Source organism: Salmo salar, chromosome 17 (genome assembly GCF_965601325.2).
Source record: "Salmo salar chromosome 17, fSalSal1, whole genome shotgun sequence".
In the NCBI taxonomy this organism is placed as follows: Eukaryota; Metazoa; Chordata; class Actinopteri; order Salmoniformes; family Salmonidae; genus Salmo; species Salmo salar.
The window spans coordinates 54,759,807-54,777,075 of NC_138307.1; the positions used below are offsets into that span (position 1 = coordinate 54,759,807).

At 48.1% G+C, this 17,269-nt stretch overlaps 1 protein-coding gene across 2 annotated transcripts; it reads left to right on the forward strand.

Moving 5' to 3' along the window:
- Positions 1-1,329: 1,329 nt before the first annotated feature.
- Positions 1,330-15,305, forward strand: LOC106576166 (importin-8). 2 transcript variants are annotated; one of them, XM_014153130.3, is made up of 25 exons: positions 1,330-1,537; positions 2,991-3,072; positions 3,348-3,504; positions 3,756-3,914; positions 4,177-4,333; positions 4,464-4,553; positions 4,792-4,886; positions 5,013-5,097; positions 5,684-5,818; positions 6,311-6,410; positions 6,578-6,654; positions 6,791-6,907; positions 7,001-7,090; positions 7,532-7,697; positions 7,783-7,943; positions 8,592-8,717; positions 9,579-9,654; positions 10,163-10,288; positions 10,460-10,557; positions 10,697-10,792; positions 11,061-11,281; positions 11,576-11,781; positions 12,384-12,611; positions 12,773-12,902; positions 14,487-15,305. In XM_014153130.3, coding segments are annotated over exons 1-25 (3,063 nt in total). In that variant the 5' UTR covers positions 1,330-1,453; the 3' UTR covers positions 14,488-15,305. The 2 variants fall into 2 exon arrangements, with proteins under 2 accessions (XP_014008605.1, XP_014008606.1); XM_014153131.3 differs by having other exon boundaries at positions 1,331-1,537; positions 9,579-9,645.
- Positions 15,306-17,269: the final 1,964 nt, after the last annotated feature.

The following is a 17,269-nucleotide window of genomic DNA, read 5'->3' on the forward strand; positions in this document are numbered from 1 at the left end:
AGGGGTGGCCAACCCTCCTGAAGAGCAAGCATGATTTTATTCCAGCCCTTTTTAAAGTGATAGTTCACCCAAATTACAAAATGTTTGTGTCCTTACCTTGAAAGCAGTCTATGGACAAGGAGACTGCAATCTATTATTTGGTTACTGCCATCAACCATTAAAATGTCCTGGACAAAATCTTGGTGTAGTGGAAACACTCCCTGCCACATGTTGCATACAACATTCCACCTGAGAACAGGGATTAATCCCTGCTTCCAACCTTCCCACCATTTCTAGCATTGGCCTGTCTCCCTATCTCATTTCATTACTGTCTGAATAAAGTGTCAAACCACCTTTTTTTGCATACTTCACCTTTCATCCACCAAAAACTGCAAAGTAACAAGTCGTCCAATTTTGAGTGTTAATTTAATGTTCAAAGCATTCTTAATACACTTGACCTGTGTTTAAAAAAAATGTAATTTTCCACCCTGGTCATAGACCTAAGCCATGTCAAAATACGTAGAAATACGCTTTAAAATAGTAACATTTCCCCCTCTCTAGGGGTTGTGCCAGGGGGCAAGGAAATTCACATAGCAAATCTCTCCAAGCCTTCTTAAAAAGTTGGCAGCTCTGCAAAATGAACAAACAAAGTAGGCAGCAGCATTTATTTTAATCTTTATTTAACTAGGCAAGTCAGTTCATTACAAATTCTTATTTTCAATGACAGCCTAGGAACAGTGAGTTAACTGCCTTGTTCAGGGGAGGAACAACAGATTTTTACCTTGTCAGCTCAGGAATTCGATCCAGCAACTTTTCGGTTATTAGTCCTACGCTCTAACCACTAGGCTACCTGCCACAGCCATAGAAGCACAGTGACATGCCTCAATGCAGTCATATTGGTTCGTTATTGGGGTGTGGCTTTCAGTTGGCTCTTTTTGGCAACCCATCCCGTGAGTTAATCTGTTCTGTTATATTTCATTAAATTGGACTAACTCAGTGCACTGCTTGCTATGAATTCTATATGATGGTGTTTGCATGTTTATGTAAAAAGACTAATGGCCTGTTTGGAACACTGACAAGTAAAGAGCAGTTTTTGTTGTTGTTGCTAAATCTAATTTGGTGGGCCTGGCTCACCAGTGGGCCCACCCTGGCCTACGCCTCTGGTTAAGAAACATAATGTACAATCTAAGGTTACCACAAATGATTGTGACAGAAGGGATATTTCCAGTCATGACCACTCCAGCTCTTAAGGTGGCAGTAAAAACTAATCTCTGACCTGTCTATACCTATTACAGAGAAAAGAAGAAAGAAGGGCTATCGTAAATCGCCACTATTTACATTGCTTTGCGTCCACCGCCTGCTGATTGCCGGTAAAATGGGGCAGGGCTAGGGCAGCTCCATAACGCTTTGCCGAATTTGGAGCAGTTCATAAATGTGATTGTGAAACATAGAAATTACCGGTCGATTAGACACTATGGATCCCAATCGGATAATTCAAGCACTGAAAGGGACGATAGATCCCAACCTCCGGATAGCTGCTGAAAACGAACTCAATCAGGTGGGTGGATGGCCAAAATAACTTTGTTGTTTTTGTTATCAGGTCAGCATGAACCCATTTCCAGAAAGCGTTGTCCGTGTTTATGATTTGGATCGCACTAAGGCCGTGTTTCGGGTTCAATGATTTGTCGTTCTATAACTTATATGTGCATCTCTCTGTTTATTGTGTTGGACACGAAACAGTAGATTGACATTTAATGTAACTAGCGACACAAACTGTTGCACTGGAGAACAATAGAATTTTGAGGCAGTGTGCGCACACTGTGCAGCAGTCCGGAGATGTGGCTGTTCGTGAAACAATGTAACTAGCAAGTGTCCGATTGGATTGTAATTGTAGACATAATGCGCGAGTTGAAACATTGTAACAATTGCAGCAATTTCAGCCAGCGATAGTAAAAGTTTTCAATTTTGATGGGATTTGACCGATCCCAAAACCAAATCTAAATGCGATAGACAAATGCATCTTGTCAAAGCATCTTAAAGGGTCAACCTGCAATTGCTACATCTATTTTTCGACTATAAATTCATGATATGTACCCATTGATTCTTGAAGAATCTCACGAGTTTAGTTCCACTGTCTTACCCCATCAGAGTCCAAAATATAAACTTGTTTCACTCTGTTTGTAAACAAAGGGAAATGTAAACAAACTCTATAGCCTCGTGTTTATTTCATGGATGGTCAGGCCTTGCATCCATAGCTCCGTCTGAATTTAAGAGTAGTTCCCTTTCTCCGTCCACATCCTCCGCTTTTTACTGAATTAGGGGCGGGCAGAACGCGGTGTTAGTTTGAACTGCTCATTGCCTTAATGAAAGATGGGTAACATAAGACTTGTAGCATATGCAGGCCTAGGTCATGATTGCATCACTGAAAATAACTACATCTGCCATAGGCCTGCACTGCCTTGACTTTGCATAATGTCCACTTCAGTAGGTTTATACTAATCAGGACAAATGATTGGTGTGAAATGCCTGTCAGTGATGCAACCAAGTGAAATTAGGGGCTTTTGCTGGAGACAGAATGCTGACTGTTCTGCAGCAGAGGAGGAGGGATAGATGGAGATAAAGCGAGGGAAAGAGAAAGCGTTCGGTACAAAATATCCCTCCTTTTTTAAATTGTTGGTTGCTGGTAATATCTTTGACAGACCATGGATATTTTTTACTGCCTTAAATCTGATAACTGGTCTGGCAAGATTGATGTGAGAGAGAGCGAATAAGCTACATGCTTCACTTGTTCGGTATTTTCCTTGTTCTTCAGTTGGTACTGACCTCAACAAACAACCGGGGAATCCACCTCCTTACACTCCGCTCTGTCGTCATATAACTGTTTTGACCACTGTGCTCACGGTGCGCTGTAGATGTGAAACCGACCGCTGAAGTAGTCAGGAGCTTGACTGTATGTGGTCCCATTTGGGTTGAGCTCATTTTAAAGCAGTGTCTTATTTTGTGTGTTCCAGTCGTACAAGATCATCAACTTCGCCCCCACTCTGCTCCAGATCATTGTGTCTGAACAGGTGGAGTTCCCCGTTCGCCAAGCAGGTAAGAACCCTGTCCCAGAACATTACATACAGACCTGCATCTGGCTGTTTTTAAAACATCACTGGACCAATGCAACAAGTATAAACAACACTGATAATAGTCTCACTTTGGGCCGGTGTCCCGGACACAGATCAAGCCTAGACCTGGACAGAATATCCCTTTCAATGAAGATTCTTCATCAAGCTTGCTTTTTAGCTGCCAAATGAATGAATGAATTGTAAGGTAGAATTGTGTCAGTCTTGCCAGTCTTCGTGATGTATATCTCTGTTCGCCAGCGGCTATCTACCTAAAGAACATGGTGAGCCAGTACTGGCAGGACCGCGAGCCCTCTCTAGGGGAGGTGGTATTCCCCTTCAACATCCACGAGAACGACCGCACGCAGATCAGAGACAACATCGTGGAGGGCATTATCCAGTGTCCCGAGTCTATCCGGTGGGTCCTAACCTCCTTTACCTCCCTTAACCCACTAACCCTTACCTCTTAGGCTGATACTCAGGGCAGGTGGTGCCCTGCTCCGGTCCTCTGCTCTGCTCTACCTAGAGCCTGTGAAATCGTGTCACTTGACTGTATAGGTAGTCTGTGACTACAAGTGCCCAATGAAGAGCGATGGGAGGATCATTTAGTGATGGCATGTTATAGAAAGAATACAATGCTGATGTATGTGTGTGTATTCTCTCTCCCAGGGCCCAGTTGACAGTGTGTTTGCGAGCCATCATAAAGCACGACTTCCCCGGGCGCTGGACGGCCATAGTGGATAAGATCGGCCTGTATCTGCAGTCTCAGAGCAGTGGCAGCTGGTACGGCAGCCTGCTGGCCCTCTACCAGCTGGTCAAGACCTACGAGTGAGTCAACCAACCGGAGCTGTTTGTCCCACCTGAGGACCCGTCTTTCTCACTAGTGATCAAGTCATAACGATGCTGTGCTTTGAGACACCATTTTTAGTCCAAGTTTAGTAGCTGTCGTGTATAAGCTGAGTGATATAAATGATTATTCCATTTACACTTTTTAGTCATTGCACCCAGCTTGTTGTTGATGACATCACATCTGCGTGCTGTCTCCTGCTGATTGTCTGTGTGTGTGTGTGTGTGTGTGTGTGTGTGTCAGGTATAAGAAGGCGGAGGAGAGGGATCCGTTGCTAGCAGCCATGCAGATCTTCCTGCCCCGTATACAGCAGCTCATCACCCAGCTACTGCCTGACAGCACCATCTTCTCTGTCCTCATACAGAAACAGATCCTCAAGATCTTCCACGCACTCGTACAGGTGAGAGAAGGGACTGTATGTGTGACTGACTGACTGTGCGTGCGCAAGTGTCTGTGACCGACTGCATGTGGCATGCGTGTGCACGTTTGTGTGATACTAATACCAGCGTGACTCTATTCTGCTCCTGCAGTACTCCCTGCCTCTCCAGCTGATTAATAACACAGTCATTACCCAGTGGATGGAGATCCTCAGAGCTGTTATGGACAGAGATGTTCCCCCAGTAAGTTTAATTTCATCCTTCTTCATTGTGTAGATCTGCCTGCCTTCTGCAAATTCTTCTACCTATGTTGTTTATTGAAGGGGAGTAGCGAACCTCTGTGTGTGTGTGTGTGTGTGTGTGTGTGTGTGTGTGTGTGTGTGTGTGTGTGTGTGTGTGTGTGTGTGTGTGTGTGTGTGTGTGTGTGTGTGTGTGTGTGTGTGTGTGTGTGTGTGTGTGTGTGTGTGTGTGTGTTTGTTAGGAGACGTTGGAGGTGGATGAGGACGACCGTCCTGACTTGGTGTGGTGGAAGAGTAAGAAGTGGGCCCTACACATCATCACCAGACTGTTCGAGAGGTGAGGGGTCACGGAGATGTATTTGTGTGTTGATGAATTTGAATGTAGGTAGATGTTGGTGTGAATGTGTTTGTGGATCGTAGCCTTTCCCCCATCTAACCGTGTTGTCCTGTACTGGTGTGGTAGGTACGGAAGCCCAGGCAACGTGACAAAGGAGTACTTTGAGTTTGCAGACTTTTTCTTGAAGACGTACGCTGTAGGGATCCAACAGGTAAGAGTTTGTAACACTCTAAACATGACATCAAGCCTTGAATATATATAGATGTCTGTTGTCTACATCTACCAATGTTGATGTATGTGTGTGTACAGTGAGGGGGGAAAAAGTATTTGATCCCCTGCTGATTTTGTACGTTTGCCCACTGACAAAGAAATGATCAGTCTATAATTTTAATGGTAGGTTTATTTAAACAGTGAGAGACAGTGTGTGCAAACCTGGTGGCCAACTACAAGAAACGTCTGACCTCTGTGATTGCCAACAAGGGTTTTGCCACCAAGTACTAAGTCATGTTTTGCAGAGGGGTCAAATACTTATTTCCCTCATTAAAATGCAAATCAATTTATAACATTTTTGACATGAGTTTTCCTGGATTTTGTTGTTGTTATTCTGTCTCTCACTGTTCAAATAAACCTACTATTAAATTTATAGACTGATCATTTCTTTGTCAGTGGGCAAACGTACAAAATCAGCAGGGGATCAAATACTTTTTTCCCTCACTGTATATGAGCAGCAGCAGTCTTCTGTTTAGTCTGACCCCGTACGATCTGATGTGACCTCGTCTCTGGGTGGTCTCCTTCAGGTCCTGTTGAAGGTGCTGGACCAACACCGACAGAAGCAGTATGTCACGCCTCACGTCCTCCAGAAATCTCTTAACTACCTGAACCAGGGCCTATCTCACTCCCTCACCTGGAAACACATGAAGCCGCACATGCAGGTGGGTCACACACACACATACACACAGGCATTCTCTGAACGACCTGAACCAGGGCCTGTCTCACTCCCTCACCTGGAAACACATAAAGCCGCCCACGCAGGTGGGTCAGACAGACACCACTACACCTGTACCCCCTGTCACACGTTAATAATAATGGATTGGATTTCTATCTATCTCTCTATCTCTATCTCTCTCTCTCTCTCGCTTCTCCATCACAAATGTGGGATTATGTGAAACTACACCTTGTTATACCGTTGTTATGTTTGTATAAGGTTGTGACATTACACTTTGGATTGAGTTACAGTATGTGGCAGGTGATGATCAAAGTTAAATTTGTCTAATCTTTACGTCAGCATTTAGATCAGCTGTTTTATACACTTAGTAATTGAGCTAATCTGAATACTGCTATGCTTCTGAAAACGATGTTACAATTCCACTTCTATTAGTTAGTAGTTAAGCTGAGTGTGTGTGTGTGTACTGTGTGTTCCACAGACCATCAGCCAGGAGGTGATCTTCCCTCTAATGTGTTACAAAGACGAGGATGAGAAACTGTGGCAGGAGGATCCATACGAGTACATCCGCATGAAGTTCAGTGAGTACACACACGCTCCTAGAACTGAATCAGTTAGTAGTTACGGAGGTAGTGGGACATTGTATGGTCAGTATACATAATCACATGTTAGATTGAAACTGTATGGCTTCCATAGAATAGACATACAGTAAATTGTGAGCTCGGCTGGGTTTCTTTCTCTGTTCCAGATGTGTATGATGACCATGCCCTCCCTGCCACTGCCGCCCAGAGCCTCCTCTGTAAAGCAGCCCGCAAGAGGAAGGAGGTGAGTGGAGAACCACACTCGAACCTAACAAAAACTACCTAACAGTCCTAAATAGCTTACTTTCCTCATTTCCTTTCCTTAACTGAGTCTTCTCTGATATGACTTGCATCACTGCTCTGTCCCCCCCTCTTCCCAGGTTCTTCCCCAGATGATGGAGTTCTGCCACCAGATCATGATGGAGCCCTCTGCTGACCCCCGCAGGAAGGATGGGGCACTGCACGTCATCGGCTCACTGGCCGAACTCCTGCTGAAGGTCAGCAGTGTGTCTCTGTACTTTCCCCTCTTGTTTTATTACCTGTTTAGTCTATATGTGACTGAGTCTTCTCTTCCTGTTGTCGTCCTGTAGAAGCGGGTGTACAGGGAGCAGATGGAGCTGATGTTACAGAACTATGTGTTCCCTCTACTCAACTCACCTCTGGGATACCTCCGGGCCAGGGTGAGAGAGACACACACACACGCGCTTTCACTCCAGGGCCCCTCTAACCCAACTCTTCTCATGGAGCTGAGAATGGGTGTGGAACATGATTGTGTGTGAGCAGTTCTTCAATCTTTAAAATGGCTCCTTCCCTCTTTATATCTACAGTCCTGTTGGGTGCTACATTCCATACAGTCCATCCATGTGAGTCAGAATGGTCTGTCAGTCCTGTTTTATATAGATTAAACATCCCCTTTCTGCATTTCTTTACCCCCCCCCCCGCTCTTTTACTTACTGGCCATCTTCGGGCAGGAGAATGTGTTGGGAAGCACCACTGCACATTTTGGTGACTGGAAGTGGATAGGGCTGATTTTTACATGATGTGGATAGGCTCCAAACTGATAGCGATGCCCATCCGTGTGGGATACAGATCAGTGATTGTAACCCTGTGTTTGTCCTCAGTCGTGCTGGGTGTTGCATTCGTTCAGCCCGCTGCGTTTCCATAATGAGTTGGTCCTGAGGAATGCGGTGGAGCTGGTTAAACAGGGCCTCATAGCAGACAAGGAGATGCCCGTCAAGGTGGAGGCTGCTATCGCCTTGCAGACACTGGTCAGCAACCAGGAGCAAGGTCTGAGGTTCACACACATGCATGGACGTACACACAGACACACACACACACACACACTCTGAACCCTCTCTCCCCCTCTCTTTAGCTAAGGTCTACATCAGGCCCTACATCCGGCCTGTCATGCAGGAGCTGCTCCACGTCATCAAGGAGACAGAGAACGATGACCTCACTAACGTCATTCAGAAGATGATCTGCGAGTACAACCAGGAAGTGGCTGTCATCGCCGTTGACATGACCCAGAACCTGGTGCGCCTCCACTGTCTTGCTCTACTGTTTAACTGTGTGTGTGTGTGTGTAAAGGTGTCTGCATGCTTCCTATCTGAAACAGTTTGTGTGTGTGTGTAAAGGTGTCTGCATGCTTCCTATCTGAAACAGTTTGTGTGTAAAGGTGTCTGCATGCTTCCTATCTGAAACAGTTTGTGTGTGTGTGTGTAAAGGTGTCTGCATGCTTCCTGTCTGAAACAGTTTGTGTGTGTGTGTAAAGGTGTCTGCATGCTTCCTGTCTGAAACAGTTTGTGTGTGTAAAGGGGTCTGCATTTTTTCTTGAGGCAAGCCAAAGTCGGTAGCGGAGAAATTCTGCACCTAACATCTTCGTTAGATGTAAAATTGCGTGACTAAGATCTCCTCCTTTTTTTTGTTAGATTAATTCTGACTATTTTGGCAACGGTGTCTCAAGACGGACAAACAGTACTATTGTCGCTTTTTTTTCTCGTTTTTCAAGCAAAGGTCTTTTAAGCCAGCACAGCCAAACCGAAGCATGCGAAAGCCTTAACACCCCGTGTGTGTGTGTGTATGTGTGTGTGTGTGTGTGTGTGTGTGTGTGTGTGTGTGTGTGTGTGTGTGTGTGTGTGTGTGTGTGTGTGTGTGTGTGTGTGTGTGTGTGTGTGTTCCCAGGCTGAGATCTTCACCAAGGTGCTACAGAGTGAAGAGTATGAGGAGAGTGAAGACAAGACAGTGATGGCTCTGGGGATCCTCAGTACCATAGACACCATACTCACTGTTATGGAGGACCACAAGGAGGTGAGACAAACTGGATACTCACTCACACATTCTGCAGATGTGTACACACACACACATGCGCTCACCCTATTCCAAATCTAGTCCTCTGAAGCTCCAGTTGAATGTCTGATGATTGGTGATTGATTTGCTCCCTCTTCCCTGCTTTGTTTGAACACACAGTGTTATTGAGCATGGCGTGAATGTTATGTCAGACTAGGGCTGTGACGGTCATGCAAATTTGTGTGACTGTAATTGACCTGCCAAATGACTGTGCTCACCGTAATAACCGTTTTTCTTTTATGCATATTTGTTCCTCTCCGCTCCTGATTGCATGTGCCGCCATAGAAATAGAATGAATGGGTGGACTGGCGGCCATTGCGAGTGTACCCATAGAAGTAATAACAGGAAGTGTTTAACCATCAATATGTGCTGTGATTTGTTGATTCAACTCCACTGACATTACACAAAATACATTCCATTGCATGAGCCACATCAGTTAACATCATTTGAATGAACAAATTACATTTCGGCAAGGAGCAACAAAGTTTCATAACGCTGTTACGAGTCCATGTTACCGCGGGAAACGCTCAACCGCGGGACTGCCCTGCCGTCCTGTCTTCAGCCAGCTGTTCGTTCCACTTCTTTTTTTTCCTTCCACATTTTACGGTTATGACTGTTATTTTCATGGAGGTCTTCATCCGTAACCGTCGGTTATACGGCAATTGTGCCAGCCCTATGTCAGACCGATATTAGCCTGGGATCAATAGATGATCTTTGACCTTTTGATGCCTGTATCTTTCCTCTCTCGCCCTCTTGACTGCCTCTCGTTCTTTCGTTATCATGTTCTCTCTCTTCCCCTCTCTCCATCTCCCTCTCTCTCAGATCACTCAGCAGTTGGAGGGCATCTGTTTACAGGTGATAGGCCTGGTGCTGCAGAAGCCCATCATAGGTATGGCAGGTGTGTGTGCTCACGTCACTGTCTGTTTTTGTGTGTACACACGTCATTTGTTTCCTGTGTGTGTCTATTCCTCTCTGTGACCTTTAGTGTGCGTGTGTGCTTTTCACACACACCTTACACAATAACCATATTCATCTCACTTTCCTGTTCCAGTGAGCCACCTCCCTCTTTTGTGTAACACCTTGTCCATTTCCGTCTCACTATGAACACGGTCTAATTGTCATAAGCTGTTCCCCTTGCACTTCCCAAATCCCAGATGACCAGGCACCAGTCATGCCTGTAATTGGCTCGTATGTGTGTGTGTTTCTGGGTGTGTAATCCCATCTGTGGTGTGTGTGTGTGTGTGTGTGTAAGGAGAGAACACAGCTCTATGTTAATGAATGGATTATGTGATAACCTATTATAATGACAGTTTCCTTCAGGAAGAATCAATGTGGAAGATTATTTATCTGTCAAAGGGAAACATCAATTCTATGGTCTGTTTCCTCCTCTTCTCCCTCCCCTCCAGAATTCTACGAGGAGATTCTGTCCCTGGCGTTTGGGCTGACCTGCCAGACCATCTCCCCTCAGATGTGGCAGCTATTGGTGGTGCTCTACGGGGTCTTCCAGCACGACTGCTTTGACTACTTCACGGGTACAGTACTGAGTCACTGGTCAACAGTCACCTGCCTGTTAGTGAGAGTATTGGGCTTACACACCTGTCTAGATGAACATTGAATATCACAGTGAATGTAATGTCGAATAGCATGATGGTGACGCTGATGCTTGCCCAACACGATGATGATCACGGTCTGTTCTCTTTCAGATATGATGCCTCTTTTGCACAACTACGTTACCGTGGATACAGACACACTCCTGTCCAACCCCAAATACTTAGAGGTCATATACACCATGTGCAAAAAGGTAGGTGTGTGTGTGTGTGTGTGTGTGTGTGTGTGTGTGTGTGTGTGTGTGTGTGTGTGTGTGTGTGTGTGTGTGTGTGTGTGTGTGTGTGTGTGTGTGATAAAGTGTCCCATGTTGACCTTTGACTCCTGTGCTGCAGGTGCTGACCAGTGATGCAGGTGAGGATGCAGAGTGTCACGCTGCTAAGCTGCTAGAGGTCATCGTCCTCCAGTGTCGGGGGAGGGGCATCGACCAGGTGAGCGGGACCGCGAAGGCTTCTGGGTAGTATTTAAGGGTAGACGTGGTCCCAGTTCAGCCCAAATCAGTTCGCTTTCCCTTTCCATACCCGGAATCTCCCGTTGGGAGGGATGATCGCTATCAATATTGTATTGATTCTTCTCTCTCACCCCCCATGTGATCTGCCACAGTTTTAATGATCTTCCTGTAAATGTCAGCCAGCCATTACCCAGTCAACAATAGCTATCTCTTGTTCTCTCTCTTTCTCACTCCCTCTTCCCCTCCAGTGTATCCCCTTGTTCGTGGAGGCTGTGTTGGAGCGGCTAACCAGAGGTGTGAAGTCCAGTGAGCTGAGGACCATGTGTCTGCAGGTGGCCATCGCTGCTCTCTACTACAACCCAGCCCTGCTCATCCACACGCTGGACAACATGCACTTCCCCCACACCCCACAGCCCATCACCGCTCACTTCATCAACCAGTGGATGAATGACACTGAGTTCTTCCTGGGGTGAGTGTATAAACTAAGCCATACGCCCTACATCCTAATCCATGTACACAGTGGCTAAACAACGTCCCCTAAACCATGTTCCCTAAATACTACCAGACCCATACTGTACACAGTCCACTTCATCAACTATATTGTTAGTCATCACTGAGTCACACTGTGGTCTTCCTATAGCAGTGTAAAATAAAATATGGGATATACAGTATTTATACCTACTACAGTACACTATACATGATTTATTCACCACCTACCTGTAGTTCATTCTTTCTCCCTCTCTCCACTCTTCCGTCTCCCCAGGCTCCATGACCGGAAGATGTGTATCATCGGACTGAGTGTTCTGATGGAGCTACCCTCCAGGCCAGGGGTGGTAGAAGGGGTAGCGGCTCAGATCGTCCCGAGCGTCCTGCTCCTGTTCCTGGGGCTCAAACACCTGTACTCCTCCCGCCTCCTCAACAAGCCAGACCTACTGGCCTGCACTGGGGTACCGGAGGAGGACCAGAACGGTGAGAGGAGGAAAACAGGCGACAGAGGTGGAGAGGAGACAGGATAAATGAGAGAGGAATGGAGAGAACAGGCAAGAGAGGAGGAGAGAAAAGGAAAGGAGAGATGCTAATACTGCTGAATCAAACCCTCTTCTTGGAAGCCATGGGGTAGGGCCAGGGATAATGTAACATGGTAGAAGATTAAGACACTGCTAGCCCGAGCTATGGATGTGGTAGGAATCGGTCCTCAGCTGTTCACGCGTGTTGCTTTACACATCTATGGCCAGGTTTCAACACCTCTGGACCTCTCTCTCTCGCTTGACTTCTCACTCTGCCTTCAGGTCATATTAGTTGCACTACATTTCCCTACATGCCGCAGGGCAGCTGTGCTGGCATTCCTCAGTCAAGTGTAAAGAACGGCAGTGTACAGGAGAGGTTAGGATGAAGGAAATTGTTATGTATGTTAGCTAAGCAGCTGTTACTGTACTTGGGTATATTAAAATGGCACTAAGAAAAATTGTGGTCATTTCTTTATATTCAATCTGTTATTCTATGTGTGTGTGATTCTCTGCGTCTGTCTGTCTGTCTGTCTGTCTGTCTGTCTGTCTGTGCTGCGTCCTTAGAGGAGATCCCCAGTGATGAGGATGAGGTGAATGCGAACCGTAACACCATGATGCAACAGCAGACCTGCACACCCGTAGGCCACGAGGACGATGAGGAGGAGGATGATGATGATGAAGACTACTGGGATGAAGAGGGGCTGGAGGGGACACCCCTGGAGGAGTACAACACGCCCCTGGACTATGACAATGGAGAGGACGAGTACCAGTTCTTCACCGCTGCCCTACTCAGTAAGCAGTTACACATCTACACACACCAACTCACACACAAACGCACACACAGCTACTTGTGCGCACACACACAGAAAAAAGGAATATGCATGCATGCATACATGTATGCGCACACACACACGCAGGCATTTTCCCCTTACTCTGTCCTGTGTGTACTATAGGGGTCCAGAACACTGACCAGCCTTGGTACCAGTCTCTGACCACGCCCCTCAGTGATGACCAGAAGAAACAGCTGCAGGAGATCTACAGCCTGTCCCAGCAGAGGAGGAGCACCGCCGCCAAGGGCCAATGGTGAGGCAGAAAAGAGGACCAAGGGCCAATGGGGAGAGAGGCCAATTGGGAAAGAGAAGAGGGCCGAGGGCCAGTGGGGTGAAAGAGAAGAGGGCCAGTGGAGGGAGAGAGGACAGAGGGCCAGTGGGGGGAGAGAGGACAGAGGGCCAGTGGGGGGAGAGAGGACAGAGGACCAGTGGGGGGAGAGAGGACAGAGGGCCAGTGGGGGGAGAGAGGACAGAGGACCAGTGGGGGGAGAGAGGACAGAGGACCAGTGGGGGGAGAGAGGACAGAGGACCAGTGGGGGGAGAGAGGACAGAGGACCAGTGGGGGGAGAGAGGACAGAGGACCAGTGGGGGGAGAGAGGACAGAGGGCCAGTGGGGGGAGAGAGGACAGAGGGCCAGTGGGGGGAGAGAGGACAGAGGACCAGTGGGGGGAGAGAGGACAGAGGACCAGTGGGGGGAGAGAGGACAGAGGACCAGTGGGGGGAGAGAGGACAGAGGACCAGTGGGGGGAGAGAGGACAGAGGGCCAGTGGGGGGAGAGAGGACAGAGGGCCAGTGGGGGGAGAGAGGACAGAGGACCAGTGGGGGGAGAGAGGACAGAGGACCAGTGGGGGGAGAGAGGACAGAGGGCCAGTGGGGGGAGAGAGGACAGAGGGCCAGTGGGGGGAGAGAGGACAGAGGGCCAGTGGGGGGAGAGAGGACAGAGGACCAGTGGGGGGAGAGAGGACAGAGGACCAGTGGGGGGAGAGAGGACAGAGGACCAGTGGGGGGAGAGAGGACAGAGGACCAGTGGGGGGAGAGAGGACAGAGGACCAGTGGGGGGAGAGAGGACAGAGGGCCAGTGGGGGGAGAGAGGACAGAGGACCAGTGGGGGGAGAGAGGACAGAGGGCCAGTGGGGGGAGAGAGGACAGAGGGCCAGTGGGGGGAGAGAGGACAGAGGACCAGTGGAGGGAGAGAGGACAGAGGGCCAGTGGGGGGAGAGAGGACAGACGACCAGTGGAGGGAGAGAGGACAGAGGGCCAGTGGGGGGAGAGAGGACAGAGGGCCAGTGGAGGGAGAGAGGACAGAGGGCCAGTGGAGGGAGAGAGGACAGAGGGCCAGTGGAGGGAGAGAGGACAGGGGGCCAGTGGGGGGAGAGAGGACAGAGGGCCAGTGGGGGGAGAGAGGACAGAGGGCCAGTGGGGGGAGAGAGGACAGAGGGCCAGTGGGGGGAGAGAGGACAGAGGGCCAGTGGGGGGAGAGAGGACAGAGGGCCAGTGGGGGGAGAGAGGACAGAGGACCAGTGGGGGGAGAGAGGACAGAGGACCAGTGGGGGGAGAGAGGACAGAGGACCAGTGGGGGGAGAGAGGACAGAGGGCCAGTGGGGGGAGAGAGGACAGAGGGCCAGTGGGGGGAGAGAGTGGGGGGAGAGAGGACAGAGGGCCAGTGGGGGGAGAGAGGACAGAGGGCCAATGAGTTGGGAGCTGGTGAGGCTCCCAACCAGGGTGGAAAATACAAAATACAACAAGAGTAAAAGGTTGCTGATTTAAACATGTATTTTGACAAGCATGCTGTATTTTCCATTATGTTGAGTCCTAACACTGTGTCATGTTGTTTCAGAGCTGTGAGGGACATGGCTGGAGGCCTGGATGGAAGGAGGAGTAGCAGCAGAGTTCTGGCCTGATCTGAAGTGGATTTAAAACACACCATGAACTGTTTCAGTCCAGATCAGACCAGATCTAACTAGACTTTACTGATCCCACCAAGACCGGGCCATCTAGATCCATAACTGAACTGGGTGGAGACCCACCAGATACCATAACACCAGGACTTTACACACTTTACGGTTCACATCCCAGACCGTAATTGGACCACACCCACCCGTGTGTGTGTGTGTGTGTGTGTGTGTGTGTGTGTGTGTGTGTGTGTGTGTGTGTGTGTGTGTGTGTGTGTGTGTGTGTGTGTGTGTGTGTGTGTGTGTGTGTGTGTGTGTGAGAGAGATATTGATGTCCTACTCTGTATCACTGACCAGCGAATTCATCTTCTAGTACAGTGCAGTCCTTGGGTCTGTGATTCTGCAACTGAATGAATGTAACTATTGTACACAAAATCTCTGTTTCTTTATAGCCTGGCTTTTGTATGGTCTCGAGAGGACTGGCCAGATGTCCTTGGTTGCCATGGCATCAATCAGAACCGTTTGTCAGTTAGTCTGAACCAAGTCTGTGGTGCTAATGGACGGACAGACAGACGTGTTTGGGGTGAAAGGTTAAGGGTTAGGGGTCAGTGACCTTTGACCCACGGGGGGGGGGGGTTCCTTTCACACTGATGAAATGTATTGGGGGCAAGATGCTGGGAGGAGAGCTTTTGTTTGTCTTTGTTTTGTTTTTATATCTGTTTTCATTTAACTTAAGAAAATCATAAACGTTCATGTAACATCTAGCCCAGTGCTTTTTCCTGTTATGTTACTATAGTGAGTGTTTGGAGGTTTGTGCTCCTCTGTCTGCAGGTGTGTGTGGGGGTTAAGACTTATATTGATTTCGCACAGAGAACATGTGGATATTGCGGTAGCTGAAACTTTGCGTCTTTGAGCATCTCTTCCTGCTCTGTTGAATCAATACCAGGTCAGAGTTCACTGCTGCGATCAATCCTCATTTATAAAACATCCAGCTCAATAACACAGAGATGGATTGAACAAGTACTGTAACATCATGCAGGTTAACAGTATCAGCAGGAGTAAATACATTTTCATTTACAGGCTTCTCTCAGGGCCCTGTTTAGATACTTTAAAAGGGATTCCTCCCTCCATGGTTCTGACACAAGACAGAGGGAATAACATGGTGAAATCTGGCTTTCACCAGTCCACCAACTATCTGGACTTGGGTATCAAATTCAAATCACAGCTGGGAATCTCTCCATACCAGACAGTTCTTTCTCTCATGTCCCCAGCTGTCCAGAAAAGTTAGCCAACTCTGAAAGGAGTTTCCTCTGGAATGGTAGAGATGTCCAAATACCACAGGGCTTCTTTCTGCATTTTATAGTCAGTATTTGATTCTCTAGTGGAGTTGGAGGGCTCTGCTTGCAGGGTTGGGAGTCAGATCCTGATGTTTCAGATGGGACGCTTGGATGGGTTTTGGCGAGGCGACGGTGCTCTCCCTCTCTCTCTCTCTCTCTCTCTCTCCCTGTGTTAGTATTCTGTGTGTGTTCGGCTGCAGTTTGTATGTTCTAGCCCACTGCAGTTTGTACTGAAGACTGTGTGTGCAGGACAGTAAGGAGCAGCGTTGAAGAGATGTCGAACTCTGGACGGTGAAACATGACTGGAGTAGGGGGTGGGTTATTTGTTGTTGACTAGTGTCTGGAGTTGTTTCTCTCCAGAAAATGTTCTGTTGCAGTCTGCCTCTGCAATTAAGCACTGCAGTGAATTATGTTCTCCAACAAACACCCTCCCCCTCTCTCTCTCTCTCTTCATTTCTATTGGTCTGTATGACTGAGTGACAGTTTTCTGTAGGTGATGTTGCACATACCTGACACTTCCAGGCCATGCTAGGATGCTGTTGCGCAAATCTGCAGTCCCACACCAGTAGAGGAGAGAGAGCGAGCGGCGTAGAGACCCAGTATAGAAAGTACCAGTCAGAAAGAGTGATGCTGATCCCTGCGGGTGATTGTGTCAAAAGTTTCAAATGTGGCCAATTATCCATGCCAATCTGCACTCCCTTCAGTTAACTCTAGTCTACTTGCCCTCGTAATAATCGAGGGGATTCTCTGGTCACCGTGTCCCAGTGAGGGTGCTTCTCCTCCAGCCTGCCTGGTGGCCTCTTCCCCCTGGGGAGCAGAGTGGAGGTAATGATGAGGGCCATAGGCCGTGGTGTGCTGGGCAAAGCTAATCAGATCTGAGTATGAGAAGGGCAAACAAGGGCAGAGAGAGGGAGAGAGAGAGAGACCTGACTGCAGTTCAGCCACCAAATAACCAATTTCCACAGACAGTTTAAAAAGTGGGCTGAAGTCCCCAGCTAACTATTGAGTGGAGTACTGTGATGTGTGTTTGTTCTCTGGGGCAGCTAACTGCCTGTGGTCTCTCTGCAGTGTGTGCCTCTGTCAGAATCACTTACCTAGATGGATGGGGGTAGGCAAAGTTCAGGTGAAGTGCATTTTGTGTCACGTGGTAGTTCCCTGCCCTTTTTATAGCCACCCAAAACACACACACACACACACAGAGAGAACTCTCTCCTGCCGTTGTCTGTGTGTGTCCAGGGCACACAGGGACTGTCTCCACACGCCAGTGAAGCTGAGAGAGATGCAGACTGACAGCGCTGACTGTGGCTCTTATCTCCCCTGTGTGAGTCAGAGGTCCCCAGACTCCACCACAGGTGGTGAGGAGTGGGAATAAGTAAAGTTCTCAAGTTTCC